General features: G+C 44.4%; 1 protein-coding gene and 1 pseudogene across 4 annotated transcripts in view; both read right to left on the minus strand.

Annotated features, from left to right (window-relative positions):
• Positions 1-1,530: 1,530 nt before the first annotated feature.
• GGTA1 (glycoprotein alpha-galactosyltransferase 1 (inactive)) overlaps positions 1,531-25,536 on the minus strand; it is a 65,282-nt gene continuing 41,276 nt past the window's right edge. For all 3 annotated transcript variants that reach the window (XM_081065267.1, XM_081065268.1, XM_081065269.1), the window contains exons 5-8: positions 25,365-25,430; positions 24,367-24,468; positions 18,143-18,280; positions 1,531-11,649 (exon numbers count right to left, since the gene is read on the minus strand). In XM_081065267.1, the coding sequence (XP_080921393.1) occupies positions 10,956-11,649; positions 18,143-18,280; positions 24,367-24,468; positions 25,365-25,430 (1,000 nt within the window). In that variant the 3' untranslated portion in view covers positions 1,531-10,955. The remainder of the gene's footprint in view (positions 11,650-18,142; positions 18,281-24,366; positions 24,469-25,364; positions 25,431-25,536) is intronic.
• LOC308504516 (large ribosomal subunit protein eL30-like) lies at positions 3,193-3,541 on the minus strand (annotated as a pseudogene). Its single transcript has one exon. The product of its transcript is annotated as a large ribosomal subunit protein eL30-like (transcript).

Here is a 25,536-nt window from a genome sequence, read left to right on the forward strand (position 1 = left end):
CTTGGCATTGCTGTAATTACACAGTACCTGCCTTGGCAGCTGAACTTTACTTCTTCTCACACATATGGGCCTACACAAATTATGTTTACCTTTGATCCCATTGGAAACAAAGGATTTTTATGCTGAAGGCTATATTCTGATGTATTTAGGTATCATTGGAGATATTTGGGTATATTTGGATCGACATAGTTGGATGCTGATTTATTCAGGAGGTGAGCCTGTAACCTTTCTGACATAAACAGATCCTTACCAAACACCAGAATACAATATTCATTAATTTTTTCAAGTTACCTGAATTGATATTCTCTTTGTAGGGCCCATACACACAATAAAAGCAATAACAATAGAATTGTTATTCTGTTGTATCTCATCCTTTACTGGAAGGAAGGAAAAGAAACGGATAAAAGATTAAATAAAGTACAATGTGTACAGAGTAAGCTGTGTGGAATCTTGCCTCTCCATGACTTAAACTAGATGATTTAATTAATAGACTTTAGCTAGGATTTAAGGCATCTGTGATCTTTGGATGTTGCTTTAAATGAAAATAGAGTTGAGTCAGTGGAGAGACGCTTTATCTGAGCTATCTGCCCAAAGTTTTTAGGACATTAGCTGGTCTAAGCTGGCTTTGATACAAGAGATCTTATAAACTTTGTTCATCTTTTCCAAAATACAAAAGGCTTTTTCCTGTAGAAAAGTTACATCACTTCCCCACCTAACTCTTTCAGGGTGGAGTGTCAGAGAAAAGCGGTAATTATTACAATACTTACTTGGACTCTAAAAACTTGTATAATTATAAAGGAATGTATTTATTATTTGTAACTAAATAATATTATGAAGTTTATCATTCCAAGATAGGTGATAGAACTGATAACAGTATTAAATATATGCGCTTTCTAAAAAGTATTTGAATATAAAATTGATTCAGAGCACTGACTACAGGCTAAACTATAACTTTTAGATTATTTGTGCATTGACCTTGGAATTTTAGCCATCAAGTTTACAAAACTCCTTTGTGATATTTGATCTATGTGATATGAAACTGTGTACAGAAAAGAAATTGGATGTGGCTTAATTTGGTTGAAATTAAGGACAAACTCTTACCTTTTGTTTTCCTAAGATCATGTAGGAATTGTATACAGTTTCTTCCGTGAAGACTTAACATTTATGGTATAGTGGTTTAGGAAGACATGTGGAGAATCTTAAAAGAGCAGACAGTTTTCAAGTATGAGGCCTTTGGAAAAGTCATGAATCAGATAACCTACTGTTGGTCTTTGGCACTCTCTAGTTTATGTGTTTATTATTTCAGTCTTCTATGAGTGATGTCATCAGATTCTCTTTTGATGATGAAAGAACTAGATACTTGTAATCATAACAATTCTTATGCCTGTAACTTCTCTTTGCCATTACCAGGGGACTAGATTTCGTCCCACTGTTTAAAAAAAAAAGGGATTATTTAAGTTTCTTTCTTTTCTTGTGGATTTTTTAAAAGTCTTCATAATACATTATTAATTGAAATATAATTTACATGAAGTAAAGCAGTTTAATTGTACACTTTATTGGGTTTGTTACACATGTACATGTGTATATAAAAACCACTTTAAGACAGAACATCTGCACGAACCCAGTAACTTTTTCTTGTGCCCCTTTGAGTCACCACCCTCCCCCACCCAGAAAACCAGTGTTCTGATTTCTATTACTATAACTGAGTTATTCCTGCTGTAGAAGTGCATATAAATAGAATTGTACAGCATGCACTCTTTACATTCGGCTTTCTTGACTCCAAGGTTTTGCAACTCACCCATATTGTTGTGTGTATCTCACACTACACAAAAAGTTAATTCAAAATGAGTAATCTAAGCATAAAAGCAAAATCCACAGCCTTTAGAGAAAAAACGTGGGAGAATAACTTTGTAACTTGCAAGTAAAGGTCTCTGACATAGATGAGAGGAAACAACTAAAAAGTGATAAATTATACTTCATCAAAATAAGAAAACTCTGCTCATCAAAAGACACTATTAAGAAAATGAATTAAGTGGGCAGCCAGCTGACTTAGTTAGAGCTCGAGCTCTCAACAACAAGGTTGCTGGTTCAATTCCCGCATGGGACAGTGGGCTGCGCCCCCAGCTACTAAGATTGAAAACGGCAACTGGACTTGGAGCTGAGCTGCGCCCTCCACAACTAGATTGAAGGACAATGACTTGGAGCTGAGGGGCCCTAGAGAAACACACCGTTCCCCGATATTCCCCTCCCCAAAAAATTTTTTTAAAAGAAAGAAAATGAATTAAGTAAGTCATTGCTATTCACTAATGGTTTACACTTCCCTGAAATAATATGTACTATACATGATCCATACGGAAATAAAGTCCATATCAACATTAGAAATTTTCTGTTGATTTTCATTCTTCCTAGAAGAAAAAAGGGGGGTGGTGAAGGAGGATAATTAAATTAACACAGAATTAGAATCTGTTTTGGGTCACAGCAGAGTAGGCTATACCAAACTTATGCTCCCATGGCTGACAGTCATAAACTCTGGATGAAATTTTTCCACATCATCCTGTAGTTCTTGGAGCATGTTTGATAATTGTTTTAAAGTCTTTGTCTAGTATATCTGCCATCAGGTCATTTCCAAGAACAGTTTCTGTTTATTTATTTATTTTTTCCTTTGAATGGGCCATACTTTACTGTTTCTTTGTATGCCTTGTGACTTTTTTTTGTTGAAGACTCTACATTTGAATCTAATACTGTGATGACTCTGGAAATCAAATTATCTCCCTTCTCCAGGGTTAGCTGTTTTTTGTTATTGTTTTCACTCTTTTGATTGTTGTAGGCTGTCTCTGTGCTAAGGATCAGCCTAAGGTATAATTTAAGGTCTTCTGAGGTCTTTTCAGGGCCTTTCTTAGGGCATGCATGGTCACTTTCTTTCCTTTCTTTCTCTTTCTTTCTTTCTTTCTTTCTTTCTTTCTTTCTTTCTTTCTTTCTTTCCTTCTTTCCTTCTTTCCTTCTTTCCTTCTTTCCTTCTTTCCTTCTTTCCTTCTTTCCTTCTTTCCTTCTTTCCTTCTTTCCTTCTTTCCTTCTTTCCTTCCTTCCTTCCTTCCTTCCTTCCTTCCTTCCTTCCTTCCTTCCTTCCTTCCTTCCTTCCTTCCTTTCTTAACCAGCTCTGGCCAGTTTTATTAAAGAAAAATTTTGCATGATTTACTTTTCATCAGTCTGTTCCAGCATGCTTCTAATGATATCAGAATCCCCTGGATCAATGATAGCCAGTGTGCATGCTCTGTAGTTATTTTTCACATGCTGTGCCCAGTTCAATATTATTGCCATAGTAGTGAGGAACACCATTCTTGGCCAACATGGTGCAGTTTTCTATTTCAGATTTCCTCAAGGCTAGGTAGTTGTCGGTGAGGATGACCAGTTTTGCTTTGCCTTGTCTGATCATTTTCAGAGTCTGCTTGTACCCCAGCACGTACTTTCCACTTTTCGTAATAAGTTAGAGCCTAGAGTTTATCTGTTCCAGCTGCATCTTTGTCTTCTTTGCAGCCACCATCTTCCTGCCTTAGGTGTGGGACAACTCCCAGTAAAGAGCAGTCGCCAAGATGGCCAGGGAGCGAGAAAAAAAGGAATTCCCTGTGTGGTCACTTTCTAATTTCCCCCACATATGTAGTTGTTTCGAATGTCCTAGTGTTTAATATCTGGTCCCAAAGGGGTTAAAGAGAAAAATGAAGGGAGAGAAAAAGGGTGCTAGTTCTTTAAATACCCTGGAAGTCACTTCAACTAGAGGGGAAGGTGCTTGCAACAATGAGGGTAGGTGCAACAACAGTGGTTGCCTGCTCTTTGTCTGCACCTTGGTAATAAAAGTAGCAACTAGCAATCAGAGCATAGATTCCTAATATTTGGAGGACAGGGTCCTTTTGGCCCATCCTGGCTTCCACAAGCTACATGAAAGCAGCTCCAGGAATAATTGTACAGCTGCCTGCCAGATGGATGAAAGTGGGGAATGGGTAGCCGCTACTGTTTTAAGAACTGAAATTGACTGAAATTAACCTTAATTTTCCATCCAAGCCTTCAATAGATTCCAGAGTTCCAAAATTGTCACATCAGACAGATTTTGCCAGTACACTTATTGTCTAGGTATGGAGACAGATTCCCAGTGCTTCTTACTCCATCATATTCCCAGAATCCTCTTTACCTGGGAAGGTTTTTAAAATCTTTTTTTAAATTTTTTTATTTTTATTGTCTGTGTCTATGAGTTTTTGTTTCTCATTTGTTTTAAAAATCTTAATGCCCACCTCATTCCAACTGAATTAGAATCTCTGGGGTCAGAGCAAGGCATCAATACTAGTCCTTCAGGTAATTCCAGGGTGCAGCCAAATTTGAGAACCAGTGCTTTATGCCTCCTACAACTAAGAGAAAGGCATAACTCCTGTGGGCTACTGTGGATTTTGGAGACAGTATCCCACATACCAGGGTATCCAGCTGCCTCCCATTTGCCTGATAACTGTAAAAGCAGTGAGTTTCCAGGGGGACCCTGGACAAGAGAAAGCTCACCAGTTGGTACAGGTTGCAAGCAAGTTGCCCTGCTACTGGATGTCTTATGACCAATTATATCTTACATAGTTCAAAGGGTCTGAATTAGACTGCAGTGATGGATGAAGACTGTGGCTAGCCTTGATAGAAAACTTATAGCACAGGCCCACTGAATTCCAGAGCAAGGAAATGCCCTTTGAGCAGATAACGTCATTTCCTTTCAAAAGGAGTTATAATAGTTTCCCTCTTCCTCTCTTGTCTCTCCCTATTGACTCTATAGTTTGGGTGTGAGCTAAATTTATTATTTATTTCACAGATTGCAGAATAGTCAGATGGGTTCTCTGAGAAACCAAAGGAGAAATGGTTGTTAACTGGAGATAGTAGACTCTGAGAAGCCTGTCCCTCTGGCATTATCTGTGGATTCTATGTTCTGCTGTTAGGAGAGAGGGCTGTGTTAGAGTAGTGCATAATGTTTTTGGATTATGGTAGCAGGACATATTTTAGATGTGTGGGAAGAAATGCTTGACAGCCAGACAGCTCCAAGTGGAATGTGGTAGGTACTTTTAGAGGCATCTACTCAGCTCACAACAATAGACCAAGAACTACCCCATGGTAAATCCACCCTCCAGTAAACCTTCCCCAAGGCACAGCTGCTAGAAGCATGAATGGAGGTTGTGCCATTTGGGTTTGCTTTTCTAGGAATTTAGAGTTTTGAATGAAGAAACTCTAAGTCTGGAGGTAGTTGGAGCTGGGTCATATCGGCTGACCTCTAGGGGAAGTTTGCAATTTTCTACTGTTGAAGCCCTGTCTCTTGCTCATGGCTTGGTTGTAGTGATATGCTGGTAAATTTTTACACAACCAACGCCTAAAAAAGAGAAAATGGATGGGAAGGGAAGAGAAGGGTGAGAGGAGGGAGGGGAGGGGCAAGGCAGGGGCAGAGCAAGGTAGGTCCAGGCAAGGGAGACCTGATTTCTAGTGCTTGCTGATCCCCATGGTATAAATTCTCCCACCATGGTGGACACCAAGCTTCCACAGCGAAGTCACTGGTCGGGGAGTTGGGAAGTATTGCGTACAACAGGACTCCCAAGCAGGAATGAACCAGCTTCAGATACTGCTGTCTGGTTGTCAACTCCATCTTGTATTCAGCAGAGCCTTCCAGTCACCTCCCAATAATCTCTTTTGGATTTAGACAGCTCAAGGGGGATGTATGTTCCTTGCCACCAAAATATATGTAACTAAAACACCTAGCCAGCATAACCACCTTTTATTCTGAACAATTAGTCAGTTCACTCAATGTGTGTTCTAACTTTGGCTGATTTTTCATAGCCTTATAAAGATCTAAAGCTATTTTTATGTATATGCAAAATTGATATCTATTTCTACAAATGGGCAGTCTTCGCAAGGTCCAGAAGAGAATGTGTTTGTTGTTGTTGTTGTTTTAATCACTGCAGTTGCTTAAAGTGTTATCTTTGGGAATTCCTGTCTTCTAGGGTCCAGTATAGGGAACTAGTCTACGCTTTTGTCTTAGCTGTAAATGTCATAAGGGATATGAAGAGGTGAGTTAATACCTTCTGACACTCATCAGGAACTATTCCTAGGGTATAGACAGATGGGTAGTATGCATTGTTTCTTAGTAAAGTCCAAGGGAATTTTACACCAGCATTTCTCAACGTCATCATTTTGAGCCAGGTAATTTTGTGTCATGGGGAACCTCCTGTGCATTTTAGGATGTTTAGCACACCTACCCACTAGGTGTGAGCGTCAACCCACCCCCACCACTAGCAACTTGTGACAAACAACATTACCTTCAGACATCACCAAATATCCCTGGGGTCGGGGTGAGGGCTGGGGAATGGAGGCGGTGGTGCAAAAGCCTCCTGGTTGAGAATGACTGCTCGACACTGATGAAGCAAATTTGTCCCAAGCAACACTGAACCCAGTACATTATACACACCAGGTTAGAGCCTGAGGCTCAGGCTGCACCCGAGTCGCTGTACTGAGTACTACAGTACAGAGGGGACGTTCCAGGTGCCAGCTATAAAAGCATCTGCTTCGTAATAGGACAGAGTCCACAATCAAAATTAATTTTTTTTCCATTTATAAAAAGCACTTCTTATGAGGCCTGATGGGAATGGATGTGATGATTCATTCATTCATTCATCTTGTAGAGATATTCATTAAGCAGTACCTCTGAGATAGGTGACGTAGTAGGTGCAGAAGCTGATGCAAATGCAGGCTAGGGGCCTGCCTTTAAGGAACAAATGACGCTAGAAGGGTCCAATGGGGAATTTTTTCAGTTGTAAGAGAAAGCCCAATTCCAACTGGTTTGAACAATAATTGCACTTTATTGGCTCACACATTCGAAAAGCCACAGGCAGTGCAGGCTTCAGGTAAGGCTGAAGCCAATGGCTCAGGGGCCAGGTTCCCTTCAGTTTCCCTGCTCTTCCAGTCCTGATGTCTGTTTCACCCTAATGCTGATATTCCTCGCGATCACCAGAAGTGTTGGCCGCTCCCGGTGTTACATGCTTCCTCATTTCCTGAGGACCTGAGATTTACTTTGATAGGACGAATTGAGGTCACCTGCCCACCCCGGAATCAATCATTGCCATCAAAGGAATGGCAGGTGCTGACTGGCTTACCTGGGTCACTTGTTCCAACCATGGCCCCAGTTTCCATGGAAATCACAGACTCCATAAAGGAGAACAAGCACTGCTGGGAGGAGAGAACGAGAGCCAGAAATGCAGGGTGAACATGGGTTCTTAACGAGCCAAAGTGCTCTCGTGGTCTTCACTGCTTTTCACACAGGCTCTGCCAGGTGGTTTCAGTGAGTCCCAAGGCCTCAGCACCATTTTTCTGAGTCTCCGTGCAAGTCTTATCGCAGTCCTCTGCTTTACATCTGCTGCTTCTCCCTCTGCAGTGTCATTCCACCTCCACGCCTCACACAGGGATCCCTCCTCTCTTTCAAAGCTCAGTCCAGAGTCAGCTCCGCTGAGGCTATTTCCTCCTCCCCAGACACCTTTTCTCCTCTCAGCTTTCATTTGTCTGCTTCTCCAACTTGGCCATATGGTGAGTTTAGACCTACCTTCTGCTTCTGAAGAATTGCTGGTCTAAGTTCTCTCTCTTTCATGCCTAATGAAGGAATTCAGAGCTTTTTATGGTGAGTCCTCAAATTTCAAAAACAAGATGGTTGATGTGTGTGTGTGCATGTGAAAGAGTGAGGGAAGCAGACTGGAGCTGTGGAAAGAGCAAAGGATTTAGAGTCAGACAGCCCTGGGTTTGCATCGTAGCTCTGCACCCTTTTATGATAAGTCTGAGGCTTTGACTGATGGCTCTCCTTTCTCTCCTTCAAGAGAATGCATTGTGTGTGACGCAGTCATGCCTTCAATGACACTTCACATTTGTGAGTATGTTACCATGCCTGTTATTAACTTGCATAACATTTACATTGAATAGTACATTTACATTCAATAGTACATTTAATAAATACTTGCAAGTATTGCAACGGCTGTGGTTCCTTCATTAGTAAGTTATATGGTGACTTTGGCTGGGAGAGATCAAAGATGAATCATTCCAAGGAAGAGAAGTGAGACCCTTCTAGCCTTAAAAAAACTGCTTCCTATCAGCATGTGACCACCAGATTAAAGGCGGAGTAGGAAGAGGCATGCCTGTCCCTTCCACCCGGCCTCTGCCCAATGACACGCTGCACGGCACTGCCTTGGCAGAACAGCTCATGCGCCCAAAGGTCTCCTATCGGCCCTGCATGCACTATGTAAAGACTAAGAACGATCACATATTCTTTTGTTTTTTACATGATTCATTTTAACTAATTTAATGCATTGGGGGCAAGTTTAGTGCACAAAAAGTGGGAAATGGTACAGGCTAGGAACATACCTAGTTTTAAAATATTCTTATGGCAAAAATGCTCCTTTACAAGATTCTTTCGTCAAGTTGCATTTTCCTTGATATGAAACGCGGCCCTCCACATGTAGTGTCAGCAGATTCACCCTGTCAGCTTCTCTGGTTTTAGCGTCAGCTCAGCACTTCCCAGCTGGGTGGCTTAACCTTTCTGAACCGTACTTTGCTCATCTAAAAAAGGGCAGTGATTCTCTACGATGAGGGCATCATGTCCTGTTGTCATCCAGAGCACCGCACTCCGTCAGCCTGGTCACCTTTGATCTTGGTATTTATTACAAATACACATACCCAGACCTGCTGGAAATCCAGCCTTCTCCCAGCGTGTGACTAATGAACCCCAGGATGGTTAAGGCCTTGTTTTCTCCTTTTGCCATGGTGCCCGACCTGGGCTTCAGGGACAAGCCTTTTCCTACTGGGTCTCCTGCTGGCAGTTTATTACTTTAGTGCATCACGCTGGAAATCTCTATATATGAACATTTGTTGTTTTAAAAGTTTGCAAATCTCAACCATGTTCTTTCTATCTTTGTAATAGTGGACGTATTTTTAGAAGCACATGAGGACTTTTTGGAGTCTAAGAATTTAAAATTCTACACTTGACAGTTCTGAACATCTTTGGGGAAAAATGCACAATCCATGACCAGACCAGAATATACTGAGAAAATAATTTATTCAATTGTAAATCAGGTATATTTTTTAATGTTTAAGAATAACTGCTAATGAGATCTTTAGTTTGTCCACTTGGGATTTAAATGTAAATGAACTTTTTTTTTTTAAATCAAGATTTCCTCAAAAGTAAACATTAGCCCATTTCTATATTCATTCAGGATAGATCATTTCTTTGGTTTAGGACTTAAATCATTAACTTCCCCTATTCCAGAATGGATCCCAGAAAACTTGAGTTACAGAGAAGCCAGAGTCCTGACACATGACCTCCTTCCTCTCTTTTCCGAAGTCCGCTTCTTCAAGGTTTTTGTTGGTTTTGTTTTGTTTGGCTGGGTTGTGGTATTTTTTGGCAAGAGAGTAGGAAACACAATGCAACAGTAGAGAAAACGTAGGTTTCATTTTCTCGGAGAAGCCCATTGTTCTGAACATCAAGCCAGCGCAATGGTTCTTCAAATAAATCCCGTAACATGGAAACAAACCACCTAAACTGGGGCACAAGCAAAATATAAATACACCTGCACAAATATGTCAATGTCGCCTCCTAACTTCCTTTACACTGACTTGCTTAACTTTAAATAATATGTAAGATTCCATAGCTTCTCGTAGAGAAGGGAATTGAATGTTAACTTGTTCAGTCACGAGGCCTGGGTCTCCCATTGCGACCCCCTGCTTTTGATATAAAATCAATTAACCATTTTATTAAATGGGCCTGCATTGTTATACCCCAGTAGTGCAGATGGGACAGGGAGATATGGAGGTAACTTGAAGGGAGGGCTTTTCCTCCAATCCACCCCTTGATGTCAGCCCTCCAAGTGGGCCGCAATAGGCTGAGGGACCCTGAGGGTTGGAGCAGGTGGCAGTGGGACTTGCTGATAACTGATTGTCAAGAGGCCCAGGTCTGGGAAATGCCTCTTCAGTCCACTGCAGGCCGTTGTCTTCTTTGACACCATCCACCTCCTCTGGCCGGGATTTGAAGATACGGTTGCAGAATCTGGCAGACTGAATGTGACGTGGGCAAAACAAGCATCTTCCATTCAAGAACTCTCTGTTCTGGTTGTCGTGGGATCCAGGCGGCTGGAGACCATCCGCACTGTCCCCCTGGTATTCAGCACTTGGATCCATGCTGCATTTAAGCGCCAACCCCATGTCCTGTGCTCCTCCGAGGTGGCACTGTCTCCTTTCTACTCTCTTTGCTATTTCATGGCAAACTCACTTGGAGGCTTTGTTTTCACTTCCTGAGCACCCACTGGCTCCTTCGGATTCCCTGTGACTCCAAATATTCATTACCATGATAGCCACTGAGACTCTCCATCAATCTTTCACACAGAAGCCAAACAACATCCTGAGAGAAAAGGACTGGGACGACAAATGGCCTGAAGCAATCTGCTATTAAAACCATTTGAGGATTGCCAAGGTCGGCTGTGTCCTCACTAAGAGTTCTGCTGCTGCAAAGCAACTCTGTGTTGCTTTAGACTCAGCAAAGACAGAACACTGAAATCAGCGGGAACTCCCCACAATTGTATCTTGTCAAACGCTTCCCGTAGCACCGTTTTCTACAGCACATTATCTGGCACATGTAGTGTGTTTCTGGTTTTTACTTTTTCTTTTTGGGTTCAGCTGATAGTATTTTCCTCAAATCATGAATAGACACAAAATCACTGGGAATGCACATCTGATTACCCTAGGCTCACTCTCCCATATTATAAGGCTCAAAGTTATAAGGAGGAATAGTACGTTGTTGCTGGGGTGGTGTTTTGTTAGTATTTTTTTTAAGTTAAAATTAAGTGTTACTTTTCTGAGAAAGTAGCCAGAATCATTCTCTCTCAAATCCAGAAACCTACTGGCACAATTCGAAGTCAGATATTATTTCTAACCAAATTATATTCTTTTGTCTGCCAAGATAACTTGACAGTCTTAATATCTGAAGGCAGGCCTATATGATAATCCCAGCAATATTCTGGGGATAAGATTTTAGTGGGTTTGTTGAGAAGGAAATACTTGTTTAGGTGGCTTTCATCGTGCCACTCGGCTTCTATGTCATTTTTCTTGTCCTGAAGGATTCCCTTGAAGCACTCTTGGGTGATGTTTAGGACCTGGATGGGTGTTCCTCCAAAAATGGCCGCGTGGTAATAAAAATCCCCCTGGCCAAACGGAATGTATGCTGCGGACTCCTTCCGCCTCTCATAGGTGAACTTGTCAGGCTCTGCCTTGTACCACCAGGCCTGTAACTGCGCCACCGACTGGCCCAGCGTCTCCACCCCAAAGGTGTTCTGGAAGACCTGGTCCACATCCATGCAGAAGAGGAAGTCGACCTCGTGCCGGATGTGGGTCACGATGTGCTCCCCAATGGTCTTCATGCGCATCATGCTGATGTCCTGCCACCTCTTCTCAGGCTGGATCTCAAACACTTTGAAGGAACGCAGAGGACCCAGCTCTACCAAAGGCAACCTGGACACGTCATCCACCATGATGTAAAATATGACCTTGTGGCCAACCATGAAGTACTTGTTGGCGGATGTTAAGAACTCCTCCAAGTAATGCTCAATGTACCTGAAACAAAGAAGAAGGAGATCAGTGTAACCTCTGACTCCGTGGGAAGACAATGTGCTACTTTATTTGCATTTTGAAGTTTAGGAGACCAATGTTTTCCCCCATCCCAGATGTATGTTTCCACGTGGGGAGACGTCTGTTACTGTAACATTCCTGGCTGCTCTCAGCCTTGGAAAGGTGGAGTGACTTATCCAACAGCCAGTTTTGGAGGGACGACCCGGTATGCACAACCTGCCTTTCTCTCCTCTTGCTCTTGGAAGCTGACCAGATGAAGAGAGCATGTGTGCTCTGGGCCTTGCAGTAGGTTCTTAGTGGTACAGATTCCCCCCAAGTCTGGAGGCCTGCAGTTTCTAGTGCCGTAGGTGCCTGGATGCCTACGTCTTTCTAATTCTGTGATTTAATGTTAGCAGGCCTAGGGCCTGCAGATATCAGCCACATTCTCTGATTCCAGCTCCAACTGCAATGAAGATGATATTTACTATCATCCACCTTACTTAGCCCTTTGTCTTTGGGCAGGCAAAAGGGGCGCTAGTTCTTCCCGCCCCCCCAGCTTCATTGGTATGTAATTGACATGTAACGTGTAAGTTTGAGGTGCATAACCTGTAAATTTGACAGTTACATATTGCAAAATGATTACCATCTTACTGTTAGCTAACACTTCCATCATGCCACATAATTACCATTTCCTTTTTGTGGTGAGAACATTTAAGGTCTACTGTCTTAGCAACTTTTAAGTATATACCAGGGGGGGGCCAAAAAATGTATACACATTTTAGGCGATGTGATCTATGTGTTACTTTTCAAAGTTGAATTGAATTACAGTAGCCATGTGTAGTATGACATACGCTCAAAAGATGGCATTCATCAAATGAATGTTAGCGTCACCATGGGACAGGCAGGACAAGAAAATGGCAGAAGCACGGTTGTCATTCAAGGAGGGCAAGACCATTTTGAAGTGGTATTTGAAATTCGAGAACTTTGTGGAAGTACAACAATGGAGGCGTGAGAATGCAACAGAACCTCCAACACGCCCAACAACTGCACGCATTTGTGATAAGGTTGATATTGTGTGTGATGTGCACAGGGGAAGATCTGCACAGCAATAAGTCCTGCTTCTGCTGTGGTGTTGGAACGGTTTACACGCTCACCACAGAAGTCTACCAAACAACGTTCGCCGTAATCACAAGTGTCTGGACGCTGATGGGAACCACTTTGAGCACCTCTTGTAATTGCAGAAGTCAAACGGGACATCTTTTGCTGTCGGTATATATTGAGTATTATATATTGAGTATCCCTTTCTTAAAATGTGCATGCATTTTTTTGCACCCTCTGCATAATACAGTATTGTTCACTATAATCAGCATACTGTCCATTAGATACCTAGAACTTATTCATTTTATAACTGGAAATGTGTGCCCTTTGACAAACATCAGGAGCTGCGAGCTCTTGAGCTTCCATCAAGAACCCCAACTTATACCCAGTGTTGCTACTACCCTCCCGGATGGATGCAGCTGTGATGTGACCCTTGGGTCCTTTGGGGATACACGAAGCCTAACCATTGTCATTCTTTATCCTCGTCTGGGACACAGAGAATGGGTTAAGGGATGTGGATATCCTTCCATATACCTATGCACCCTGTGAGCCTCCCACTGGTCACCCAAAACCCCAATCCCTTGTCCGGACACCACCATTATAAGGTCCATTCAAATACCAGAGCAAACAACCTCTGAGTTAGCCTTATTTTAATGATTTTTCCCTTTTTATAATAGACTATTTTTTAGAACATTTTTAGGTTCACAGCAAAATGGAGCCAAAAGCACAGAGAGTTCCCATGTATCCCCTGTTCCACCCTCCCTCCCACATCCTCCTCCATCACCATCCAATACCAGGAGGGCACGTGTGTGGCAATCAATGTACCTACAGACTCATCATTATCACTCCCAAATCCATAGCATTAAGGCTCCCTCTTAGTGTGCAATCTATGGGTTTAGACACATGTGTAATGGATTTATCTATCACTATGTATGGTATTACACAGATATTTTCATTGCCCAAAAAAGCCCTGCGTTCCACCTACTCATCCGTTCCCCCACCCCAACTTCTGGCAGCTACTGATCTTTTTACTGTCTCCATAGTTTTGCCTTTTCCAGAATGTCATAGAGTTGGAGTCAAATGGTAAAGAGTCTTTTCAGAAGGGCTTCTTTCACTTAGCAATGGGCATTTAAGGTTCCTCCATGTCTTTTCATGGCTTGATAGATCATTTCTTTTTATCATTGATAATATTCCTGCCTGGTGGCACCCCAGTTTGTGTATCCATTCATCCACTGCAGGACACCTTGGCTGCTTCCAAGTTTAGGCAATTATGAATAAAGCTGCTGTAAACATTCATGTGCAGGTTTTTATGTGGACATGAGTTTACAACTCCTTTGGGTAAATACCAAAGAGCACAATTGCTGGATCGTATGGTCAGAATATGTTTAGTTTTTTGTTGTTGTTTTTTTAAAGATTTTATTGAGGAAGGGGAACAGGACTTTATTGGGGAACAGTGTGTACTTCCAGGCTTTTTTCCAAGTCAAGTTGTTGTCCTTTCAATCTTAGTTATGGAGGGTACCGTTCAGCTTCAAGTTGTTGTCCTTTCAGTCTTAGTTGTGGAGGGCGCAGCTCAGCTCCAGGTCCAGTTGCTGTTGCTAGTTCCAGGGGGCGCAGCCCACCATCCCTTGCAGGAGTTGAACCGGCAACCTTATGGTTGAGAGGAGTCCCTCCAACCAACTGAGCCATCCGGCAGTTCAGCTCAAGGTGCCGTATTCAATCTTGGTTGCAGGGGGCGCTGCCTACCATCCCTTGCGGGAGTCGAGGAATTGAACCGGCAACCTTGTAGTTGAGAGCCCACTGGCCCATGTGGGAATCGAACCGGCAGCCTTTGGAGTTAGGAGCATGGAGCTCCAACCACCTGAGCCACTGGGCCAGCCCGAGTATGTTTAGTTTTGTAAGACTCTCCCAAACCGTCTTCTAAAGTGTCTGCACCATTTTGCATTCCTATCAGCAATGGATGCAAGTTCCTGTTGCTCCACATCCTTATTAGCATTTGGTGTTGTCAGTGTGCTGGATTTCGACCATTCTAAATAGGTGTGTAGTGGTAGTTTAGTTATTTATCAGTTCAAACAAAAAACACCATGTTGGGGGACCCGGATAAGCAGAAAGGCTCAGTAAGCCAGTCCCGGCCTCTGCCCGAGGGCCAGCTATTTCCTGTCGGCCTACAAGTTGGGGTAGGAGCATGGGGTAGGGAGCCATGCGCTGACCTCTTTCACCTTTCAAGCTGGTCGCACTGGCATTCTCTCTTTGCCCTAATGCTGTAAGTTCCTACCTTCAGCCGAGCGGCTCCTTAGTCTGGAGATGGATGGACACTGGACAACACTGGGCATTTCAGGGCTGCAGTCACTCAGGAGCCCCAGGCTCTGCCACTGACTAGCTGTAAACTCTGATATTTATTCTGTGAAACTGGCCCTTGAGACCAGTCCCCACCCCACCAAGAAACAATCCAGATCCCATAAAAAGAAAAAATAAATAATACAGAATGCTACCGTGTTTCCCCGAAAATAAGACCTAGCCGGACAACCAGCTCTAATGCATCTTTTGGAGCAAAAATTAATATAAGGTAACCACAAGATGGCCACGGGGTTTTGAAAATTAATTTGGGGAATGTACTCAATAATGTTGTAAAGATTTTGTAGGGTATCCGATGGACACGTCTCCCATTTGGGAGACCACCTCAGGGATGATGTAGATGCCTGATCACTGCATTGTACACCTGAAGCTGAACAATAATGAATGCCAACTATAATTTTATGTATATATGTATACATATGTATGTATATACTTACAAGAAGCGGAGTACAGCATTGGGAGTGGAGACAGTGGAAATGTAATGGCTCTGTGCGATGTCAGAGGGATAGTGGATGGGGGGAGGGGGGTTCACACAGTGTGAGGGAAATAAATGATAAACATCTAAGTATTACTTTGTCTTGTGCACCTGAAACTAATAAAAAAATATATATATAAAAAATTAATATAAGACCTGGTCTTATTTTACTATAATATAAGATTGGGTCTTATATAACATAATACCAGGTCTTCTATTAATTTTTGCTCCAAAAGACACCTTAGAGCTGATTGTCCAGCTAGGTCTTATTCTCGGGGAAACACGGGATGAATTCAAGGATGAAACCCCTCATCAGTGGATCACAGTGCAAATTCTTTTCACATATTACATGAGAAGGGTGGTGGCTGGAGGGCAAGTGAGAGGAAGGGGATTGTGTGGTAACGGGTGCTAAGTGGCCTCACTGCCTACTGCTTACAAGTATCGACTCCTCATGCCGTGCACTTGAAATACAAGTAATCACGGACACTCGATTTCCTACAATCACAATAACCTCATACGTATATTATACAAGACGGTTTAAAAAAAAACAAACACCAAAACCCACCACGTTGATGTCTTCTGTAATCCAAGCTCCGCAGAATCTTGTGAAACCATGGAGAGAAGCCGAAAGAGTAGAAAGATGGCTAAACCCAGCTCATGCAAACCCCAGCCTCACTGGATGTAGATTGAATATTTCGTGCTGCTCACAGTCCTGGCCACTCACTGGCCAATGTTTTGTAACAATAACTGGCACTTCCTTTCACTTGGGTTGCTGCTTGAATTCCCTTTCTTTCCTACCAAAATTAAAGAGTGCTTTTAATGTTGCCTCTCGAAACCCTAGGGTTGACAGTCCTGAGTCTTTAAATGGAGAGAATATATCTGAGCCATAGACAGGAAAACATTGACATGGCTCCGTGGGGGTTAGCCAGGAAATTGTTTGGTCCTTTGCAACTTTAAGAAAAATCTATTGTGCTCTGTAGTTGGGAGACAATCCTGGGAGGAGGAAGGGAACCATTGTGAGGTTTAGCGTTGTTTAAAGATGTAAACACTGAGGTTGGCTTGAGGCATTGTTCTTTGAAAATAAACCAAACATTACACCTCTTAAAAGTCCAAATCCACTCTTGCGAAGATGTATTCTTGCTGCTGAATACAAACAGTCCTCTCCTTCCTCAGAGCAGAGAGCACAGGGCTTTCCCCAGGATGTGCCATATACAGCTGAGCTCTGTGGAACTGCAACAAGGGACGACAAAAGGGTGGGTTCTATGGAAAGTACCCTCGCAGGGAGACCTGGTCACAAATTCCTAAGTGGGCAGGTCATAGGGGGTAGTTACGCCCCAGGCATATAACTTCTTTAGTTGTTTTCTCCCATCCTCTTGTCATCTTCCTTAGGTTCCCTCCTTCATTTCAAATGCATAAAAGCACCTGCAAAACTGTCATTCTCTGGAGCATTTGAAATCTTGCTTTCTGGCAATTGTCATCAGTTTGGCTCAAACAAAATCCTATAAAAATTCTTTATAGGTTTGGATGCTTCTTTCAGTGACACAACGGACAGTTGAAGTCATTGTCGGGGGCAGTGGGCAATGTTGGGCTCTCTGTGGAAACACCGGGATCCAATCCATCTGCATTGCCCTGGCTTGTCCCCTCTCGAGCCAAAGGATTAGGTGACCTGAGTGAGCATCGGCTCTCAAGTCATCACAGTACAGATTCTTCTAGTAAAATGTCACAACGTCAGCGTCACCCTCCTCTATTAGAGACACCACCTCAGTCGTTTGGATCAGCACCGCCGGTGACATTAGGACTTGCTTAGTATGGTGGCAGCGATGGCCTCTGAGCTCTGGGTTGGACAAGGATGTGGATCTTCACAGAGCTAGCTCTCCTTTAGGCCCTGCAGTGGGCAGACATCGAGCTCAGATCAACCTGCGCCTTCAACTCTCTGTACAGTGCCACGGGGTGCACTTCCCATGTGGCTTTCAGAAGAGACTGAGGGGTGGGGGACGGGGGAGTGGGGAAGGCATAGGAAAAAAATTGAGCTTTCCTTTTGTTTTGGAAAAAAATCTTCTCCAAAAGAGCAAAATGGATTATATTTTAAAACCAATATCACAAGCTACTAATTTCAAGAATGATTTCAGTTTTGTGAGAAACGTTCTAAACAAGGAAATAGAACCTTCTGTCCCTGGTCCTGGGTCTTGAAAGTGTAGGAGAAAGAATGGACTATCTAACTGCTGGCATTTTTGGAATTTCCAGAGAAAGCCGTGGAGGTCCGGGTGGAAGTGGTGTGGGTGTGGGTGGCTGTGCTGTAGACTCCAGACTCAGTGGGTGGAGCAGCCATTTTTACCTGTAACCCGATACCTTCATTTTGAGGTGGGAAGGAGTTGACTCACCAACTATTGTTTTGCTCTCAACTTTTTGGGTCCTCAGCAGACACGAGACTGAAATGGTGCCAATTATAACATTCTCCTATCTAATAATTCAGAGAAGTCATGAACAGCCTCTGGAAGCCCAGGGAGCCCCTCACAAACATTTCTACAGTTGGAACAAGAAAAAGTCAAGGTCAATTTGAATAGCGACACCTACTTTCCGATAGCAAAAACCGTCAAACCCACGGTGATTTTCTGTTTGCCATAGAAATTTTCTAAGATGTCTCTGTTGTAAGTGCCTTCCCACACAATGGGCGCCTTCCATCCGGTCACTGTAACGACCTCTGGGCGTTTCCTGGTGAGACAAAACATAGAGGGCTATGAGTTGGGAGCTTTGCTTTATAAATGGCGCAGAGACTGTCTTCAGGAAATCCGGGGTCTGCTATGACCGGCAGTGACTGTCCCTGAATCCTGACTGTAGCTGGACAGGCACCAAGCAGTCAGCTGGGCCGTACGACATTTCAGGGGTAGCACCTTCTGAGTGTGGGACAGTCAGCTGGGGCCCAGGTGCCCCTTAGGGCTGCCTTGGGGGCCTTGTGGGGATCTTACCTGAGTATCTCAGACCCTTTCCCCCTTTTCCTATTTTATTGTTCTCTTCTTCTTATTCCCTCCCCCTATCTCCCCAAACCCTTCCTAGGTCCCCTGTTTATCCTTGTGGGTGCCCTCGGAGCCTAAGAAGGAGAAGGAGAGAGTGACACCGAGTTGAAAGAGAAAAAAGTTGTTTCAATTTGCCTTTTGCCAGGAAAGGATTTCTGGGTAGGAACTTGGTGATAGGCCAAAAAGGGCCCCAGACGAAGGGGATTTGGGTATTACCGTTCATTTTACAAACGAGGAGACAGAGCCCCCCAGAAAAGAAGGGACTCAGTAGAGGCCCCCACCGCTGAGGCTGGGACATAGGACTCCCACACAGACACCTTCCTCAGACCAAGGGAGGCCTCTTTACTAGAAGCACAAGGGGGGAGGGGCACGTGTTCTGCTCTCAGAACACTTGAAAGGAACTTGGCAAAGCCAACACAAACACAGGAAGCAACGTAAGAGCTGTGACAAACGGTAAAGGCGAAAGGCAGAAAAGCTGAGAGGCAGCTGGGGCCCAGCACGAGGGCGAAACTCAGCCTTGAGCTGGTGGAGGGGGCTCAGCTCTGATCCCCTTTTGCTCAGGAAGTCGCTGCATTTCTCCAGCTGGGACGCAGAGGCTGAAACACAGTTATTTAGATTCAAACCCCAGCACGCACAAGCCTAGCCCCTGCTAGGCCGTTGCTTGTACTTTATCCGCTACGAGGTGGTCAGTGTTTGGGGCCACGTCCTGGTGGTCCCCGTAGTTGGGGTCCCTAATGTCTGCGTGCATGTGGTCCTGGGGAAGCAGTCGGGGGAGATGTCAGCAAATAGATCAGGCCAGTGAGAACATCCCCGCCCCTCACAGGAGTGGAGGGTGGGTTCTCACAAAACTGCCCCTACCCTACCTCCCCCCAGCCCCAGCCCCAGAGTGGAAAAGGTCCTCATGCCTCCTGTCCCAGTGTCACCTAGCTCCGCACTCTAATTCTTGAGAAGAGTGCCCTCCCACCCCAGCCTTGCGCCCCTGCTTCTAGCCTACTTCCTTCTTCCTCCTGCACAGCTGGAGTGCCTCCAGAAATGGGGCGGGGTGGGGGTAGCAGGGTGGGGAGCAGAGGCCCTCTTAGGCTGCTCTCCCGACCTTCCCCATCTTGTCTGGAGTCTCACAGAGACTCAGCTCCACCCTCACACCCCGATATGCTGGCTGCACAGGGGACCGCTGCTCTTGGTTTCCTTCAATCATGAAAGAAGCTACTTTGGTTTCAGTACCAACCTGTGCCAGCACCTTCACATCCCCTTTCTCTTTTTAGTCCTTGCAACAGGCATGCCACATATACTGTCCACTGTCCAGATAAAAACACCAAGGCTCAGAGAGGCTTGTTAACTACTCCAAGGCCACACAACCAGCTGCTGCTGATGGTAACTACCACACCCTGACCACTTCCTGTGGGGCCAGGCGCTGAGCTAATGGGTTCACCCATTCGAGGCGGGTGCTATTTTAATTCTCATTTTATCAATGAGGAAACTGCTGCACAGAGAGGTTCGATAACTTGCCGGAGGTCACAGTTAGTAAGGGCAAAGCTGGGGTTTGAACCCAGACAGGCTGAGTCTGGAGTCTGCTCTAAGCCACCACTCACATCACTTCCTGTGTGGACATTTATTTGCTACGCTGATGAAGCTGGGCTTAGAACCCGGCTCTGTCGCTATTTCCGCTCAAATTAGCTGCTGCAGAATGAGAAATGATGAGGTGTTTTTCTCCTTTGTTTGTAGAAGCTTATGTGATGCTTTCAGTCACACAAAACCCCCAGCTGTGTTGAATGACAAGACTTCACACACTCGCAACACACACACACACACACACACACACACGGCTTATATTTCTATAACCAACATTTCTGAACTTAAACTCTCCCGTGTATTATCACCTCATTCGTTGCAGTCCTTCGTTTTTAGCCTGTCAAGGATCTTTTAAGTGATTCTGACCTAGCTTGCTAGCTAAGTCACGCCGCTGTGTACGAGTTGGGTAGCTGGTAAACAGGGAATATTATTTTTTTAAAAAGCAAGAGAAAGAGGAGCAGGAAGAAAAGAAGGGAGAAGATATGCTTAATAGTTACGGTACACAGGGTCTCAATACTTGACTTCATTCTCTCCTTTGATCCTCACAACCACCTTAGAAAGTGGATGCTATCGTCACCCACATTTAACAAATAAAGTGGGAGTAGGAGAGGAAGAGACCAGAACTGCCACTTGATTTATAGGGAAGGCCAGACCAAGGTACTCAATCACTCGATGCACATTTCCCGAGTCCCTGCTCCTTACCCGGCCCCGTGCTGAGCATGGCGATCAGAGAAATGAGACCCTCATCCTACCCCCCCGAGAATCTCACCATCCTGAAAGGTGGTCAGCCTACTATACACTCTTCAACTGCACGACCACTCAGTCCACGATTTCTAGAAAGACTGAGTCAGAAAACCAGTTTCCAGTTTGGTTACTTGGCTGGGAAGATTCCTTTGAGCAGGACAAAAAAGTAGCAATATTAAAAATTCATGTTTAATTAAAAATTAAAATGTTCTATTTCCCAGCTGTTAATTATTAAATTTCACTGGCATTTCCAGCATGTCAGCGCCCCTGACCAAGAAGCCAGGTGACTGCCTGAAATGCAGGCAGTGGTGAGGGGTGGGGGGGAGGGTGCACAAGTTGAGATCAGCTTCTTGGATAAACCTCTGTGTTAACGAGTCTTAGTCATCAAAACCCACAATTCCCCCTTCCCCCAAAAAAAGAAGTAAGAGGACAGGCCACACATGTGCCAAGAGCTAGCCTTTGCCACGGTCAACTGCCAGAGACGTCCACGGTCACGAAGATGAGGGCTATAAAAGGAGGGGAAAGTGCTGGGAAAGACTCGAAGCTGCCCAGACACCTTCCTTCCAAGCAGGGTACCCGGTCACGTCAGCTTGTGTGGTTCCACCCGTGTAGACCAAAGGCTTCCCCCAAAGTAAAAGGGCCTCCAGAACCAAAACACATACCTGCCTGGGTTACGGGTGGTTTTTTAAAATTGTATGTCCTATCTGTGGGAACATTGTGGTGTCCATGGGCTGAGTGGAGGAAGTGTTAAAACTGTAGGAATTGTGCAGGTCAACAAAGATGTGGCATGCACACAACACGTTCTTTACTGAACTCCTTCTACGCAGCAGCGTGCTGGAGCGTGATCCAGAGAGGAGCTGACCGGTGGTGTGAGCAAGGGTGGTGGCGTGGAACACACAGCGGCAGGTGGCGCGGGAAGAGGTTTGGAGGAAGAATGAACAGAACACGTTAGGAAATTAGACTGTGAGGAGGATGGAGGGACAAGGCTGAACTGGGGAGGTCTCCCAGACTGGCGTTAGATGGAAAATGAGAAGCACCAGGGTGGAGTGGGGTCACGTGAGACAGGCAGAGCTGTCAGGCAGGCAGTTAGACGCACGTCACAGGGAAGATGCTGTACAAAGAAAAGAGATGAGGATACGGGACTTAACTTTCAGGAACTCGAACATTTGAAGGCTGGGAAGAGGCAGGGTCTCCCGTCAAGGAGACTGAGAAGGGAGAGTGGAGAAGGAGGAGGAAAATCACAGAGGATCGGGTGCCGTGGAAGCTGCGAGATCTTAATGTGGAAATGTGTACGTGCTACGCTGTAATATGTTTTAGGGAGATTACAGAAAAGGATACATCGACATAAATGTATTTATTTGTTCCTGCAGTTGTTCATCTAATCGTTCATTTATACAAGAAGCACACTTTGGTGCCCTGAGAAGGCTTGAATTTGGTGCCACTTTAAACCAATATTCTTTAAATATCTGCTCGCCATTTGTTTAGAGAGAAGCTGAGCCGTGTGCAGGGTAGAGTGGAGTGACAGCTGGCGGCCAGGATCTATCTCTCCTCTCTGCCCCCAGTAGTAATTTAGTCCTGAATTCCCCACCCAAGTCCTGCTCAGCAAAGCATAAGTGCTACAGTAAAAGTGTGCCACCCTCCTCGGAAGGGAGCTCAGTGACCATCTCTGGTTCACCTAGCCTGATCGCTTCGGAGGACTTAACCTGCTGCCATCTAAGGGGCTTATCAAAGCAATAATGTGTCCACATCTCTGTTGTCCAGCTCATCAAGTGATACACAGGGGCCCCAAATTCCCATCCTTCCACACTGGCATGGAGTCCCAAACCCAAAACAATTAGAGAACTTGCCAGGACACATCCATTCTTTCCAGAACCCAAGATCCCTCATACTGGAATAGATGCCGTTCTCTCCCAATCTTCGTCCTGCCTCTGTAGCTGTTCCTCAGACATCTCTTCCTCTACCCGTCCTTTAAATGCTGAAGTCAGACAGGAGGCAGGTCTGTTCCTCTGCCTGGGTGGCCTCAGCCAGTCTCACAGATCCCACGGTCACCTGTATTCTGATGGCTCCTTGTCCTACATCTTCACCATATATCTTCTGCTGAGCTCGGGCACTGCTATAGATGGACTATTTGTGTTCTCCTCCATCCCTGCGTTCATATGTTGAAACGTAATCCCCATTGTGGGGGTAGTTGGAGGTGGGGCCTTTGGGTGATTAGGTCATGAGGGTGCAGCCTTCATGAATGGGATTAGTGCCCTAATAAAGATCCCAGAGAGCTCCCTCACCCCTTCCACCATGTGAGGACTCAGCGAGAAGACCCCCATGTATGAAGTAGGCAGTGGGTCCTCACTAGACACCAAATATGCTGGTGCGTTGATCTTGGACTTCCCAGCCACCAGACTGAGAAACAAATTTCTAGTGTTTATAAGCGGTCCAGTCTATGGCATTGTGTTCTAGCAGCCCAAACGGGCCAAGACAAGCACCCTGTGACTCTCCGTCCAGGTGCCCCCTAGTGCCTGAATCCACATACACCCCCAGTGGAGCTCATCGCCTCCCCTACTTCTGCACCTGTGTCTCCTCCTCCAGGCCCCTTCCCACTGAGCAGCCTCAGGCTCAGGTCACGTGGACAGCTCCCACCACCTTCCTCCCTAAGCTACATCCTTCTGAGTCAGGTGGATTATTATCTCCTTACTAATCTTAGCAAATCCTAGTCTCACATCTAGAAGATTGTGAACTTCCTGAACATACCCATATTAATTGATTACTCCTGTCCCTTGTGCCTAACACAATGTGTAGTACAGAATTTTTGACCCCGAATCACAGTGAGAAATACATTTTACGTCACCACCACACACATGCACATATACATATATACAGAAACAAAAATTCCACTAAACAATGCTTATCCTTACTTCCTGTGAGACCCTGACTTTCTATTTGATTTCATTTTTTTAAAAAAGCTGTTTTCTACCCATTAAGCTAGTTTCTGAACATATTAATGGAGAGCGACCAGTAGTTTGAAAAACACCAGCTAGCCTATCATCGGTGTTTGATCAACGTTTGTTGTATGTTTGCTTAACAAATGCCCGTTTGGCCCCATGAGATCTTGTGTCATCACTGCCATTTTACCGATGAGTTAACTGAATCTCAGAGAGAATTTTCTTGCTGACTCTACCAGATCCTGTGGCTTCCCACAACATGCTATGGTCGGTACCACCCCTTCCAGCTTCAGCATTTTGTGACTCGTCTGCTACCATTGGCCAATTATTGTCAGAATCATCGTGTTGGCGCCAGCATCTGAATCCAAACATCTAGACTCTTGGTTTCTCAGCTGATCTGTTGTTATAGGTTTGATGATGCTAACACCCTATGTCCCCACTCAGGAATGTTCTCAGTGGCACTGTTGCCTACATAGCCCCGCCACCTCCTGTTGAGTTATGAATTCTACTGCACGTGGGCGACGCTTTCTCTTACTGTGGATTAAACCAGTCGGACAGCTGAAGCTCTCCATTGTCTTCCTTTCGTTGTTCCTTGTCTCTGTCTACGTCTTCTTCTTCCCCCTGGTAATTGTGAGTCCTACGTATACAAAGGGAAAGCAAGCTGAGTGAAGCAGGGAGGGTGATTTACAGTGTCAGACAGACAGGGAAACATGCTGGGAGGCAGGGAACACGTGTAGTAAGTGAACGGCTAGAGAAAGGTTCATGATACTAGATGGTTATTCATAAAGACATACCTTTTTATAATATTTTTTTCAGTTATAGTTGGCATTCAACATTATACTAGGTCAAGTGTACTACATAGCGGTTACACTTGTATATAATTTATGCAGTGACCCCCCCCATCCAATTAGTCTAGTACCCACCTGGCACGATACATAGTTGTTGCAACATTATTGACTATAATATATTCTGTATACTGTACTTTACATCTCTGTGACCATTTTGTAACAAAATAAATGAACAAACAAAACAGAAACAGACTCATAGATCCAGAGAACAAACTGATGGTTGCCAGAGGGGAGGGGCGTTGGGGAGCTGGATGGAAAAGGTGAAGGGATTAAAAATACAGATTGGTAGTCATGAAGACATACTTTTGATGAAAATAAGCAGTATCCACCTTTCTTATTATCTTTGCAAGTAAGCACAGTTATCAATTTAATGCCCCAACAGCCCTCAGATTATTTCAGGGTGTGGAGAAAACTTGATAAAAGAGTTCTCATAAGAATATTTTATTTTACGATAGTCTTTCCTGCAATCTGAACGTCAGCCCAAGCCTTACTCACCTCCAACTTAAACGGAAGAAACAACAACTGAAATGCTCTAGCCCAACCACGAAATATAGTCCTCATATGATTTCAAGGACTCTAGAAAGATGAGTGACTGAGAAGGTCATGACCGTGGAACCATTCTACTTGGACTCGCTGTAAGTGCTCAGTGGGTGGAAAAGCACAGATCAGCATCCCACCGCCTTACCCATTCTTAAACCAGCTTGGAAACCACCAGTTCTTCTGACTGCCGTTGTCACCAAGTTCTGAGTTTCTAAGAAATGAAAAAGACGACAAACGTTTTTCGAAAATGAGACAGTCCCAACCAAACGGGGGGTTTTCCAAAATCTTTATGACAGAACATCTTTAAAAAAAAAAAT

The sequence above is a fragment of the Rhinolophus hipposideros genome (genome assembly GCF_964194185.1).
Source record: "Rhinolophus hipposideros genome assembly, chromosome: 11".
Taxonomy (NCBI): domain Eukaryota; kingdom Metazoa; phylum Chordata; class Mammalia; order Chiroptera; family Rhinolophidae; genus Rhinolophus; species Rhinolophus hipposideros.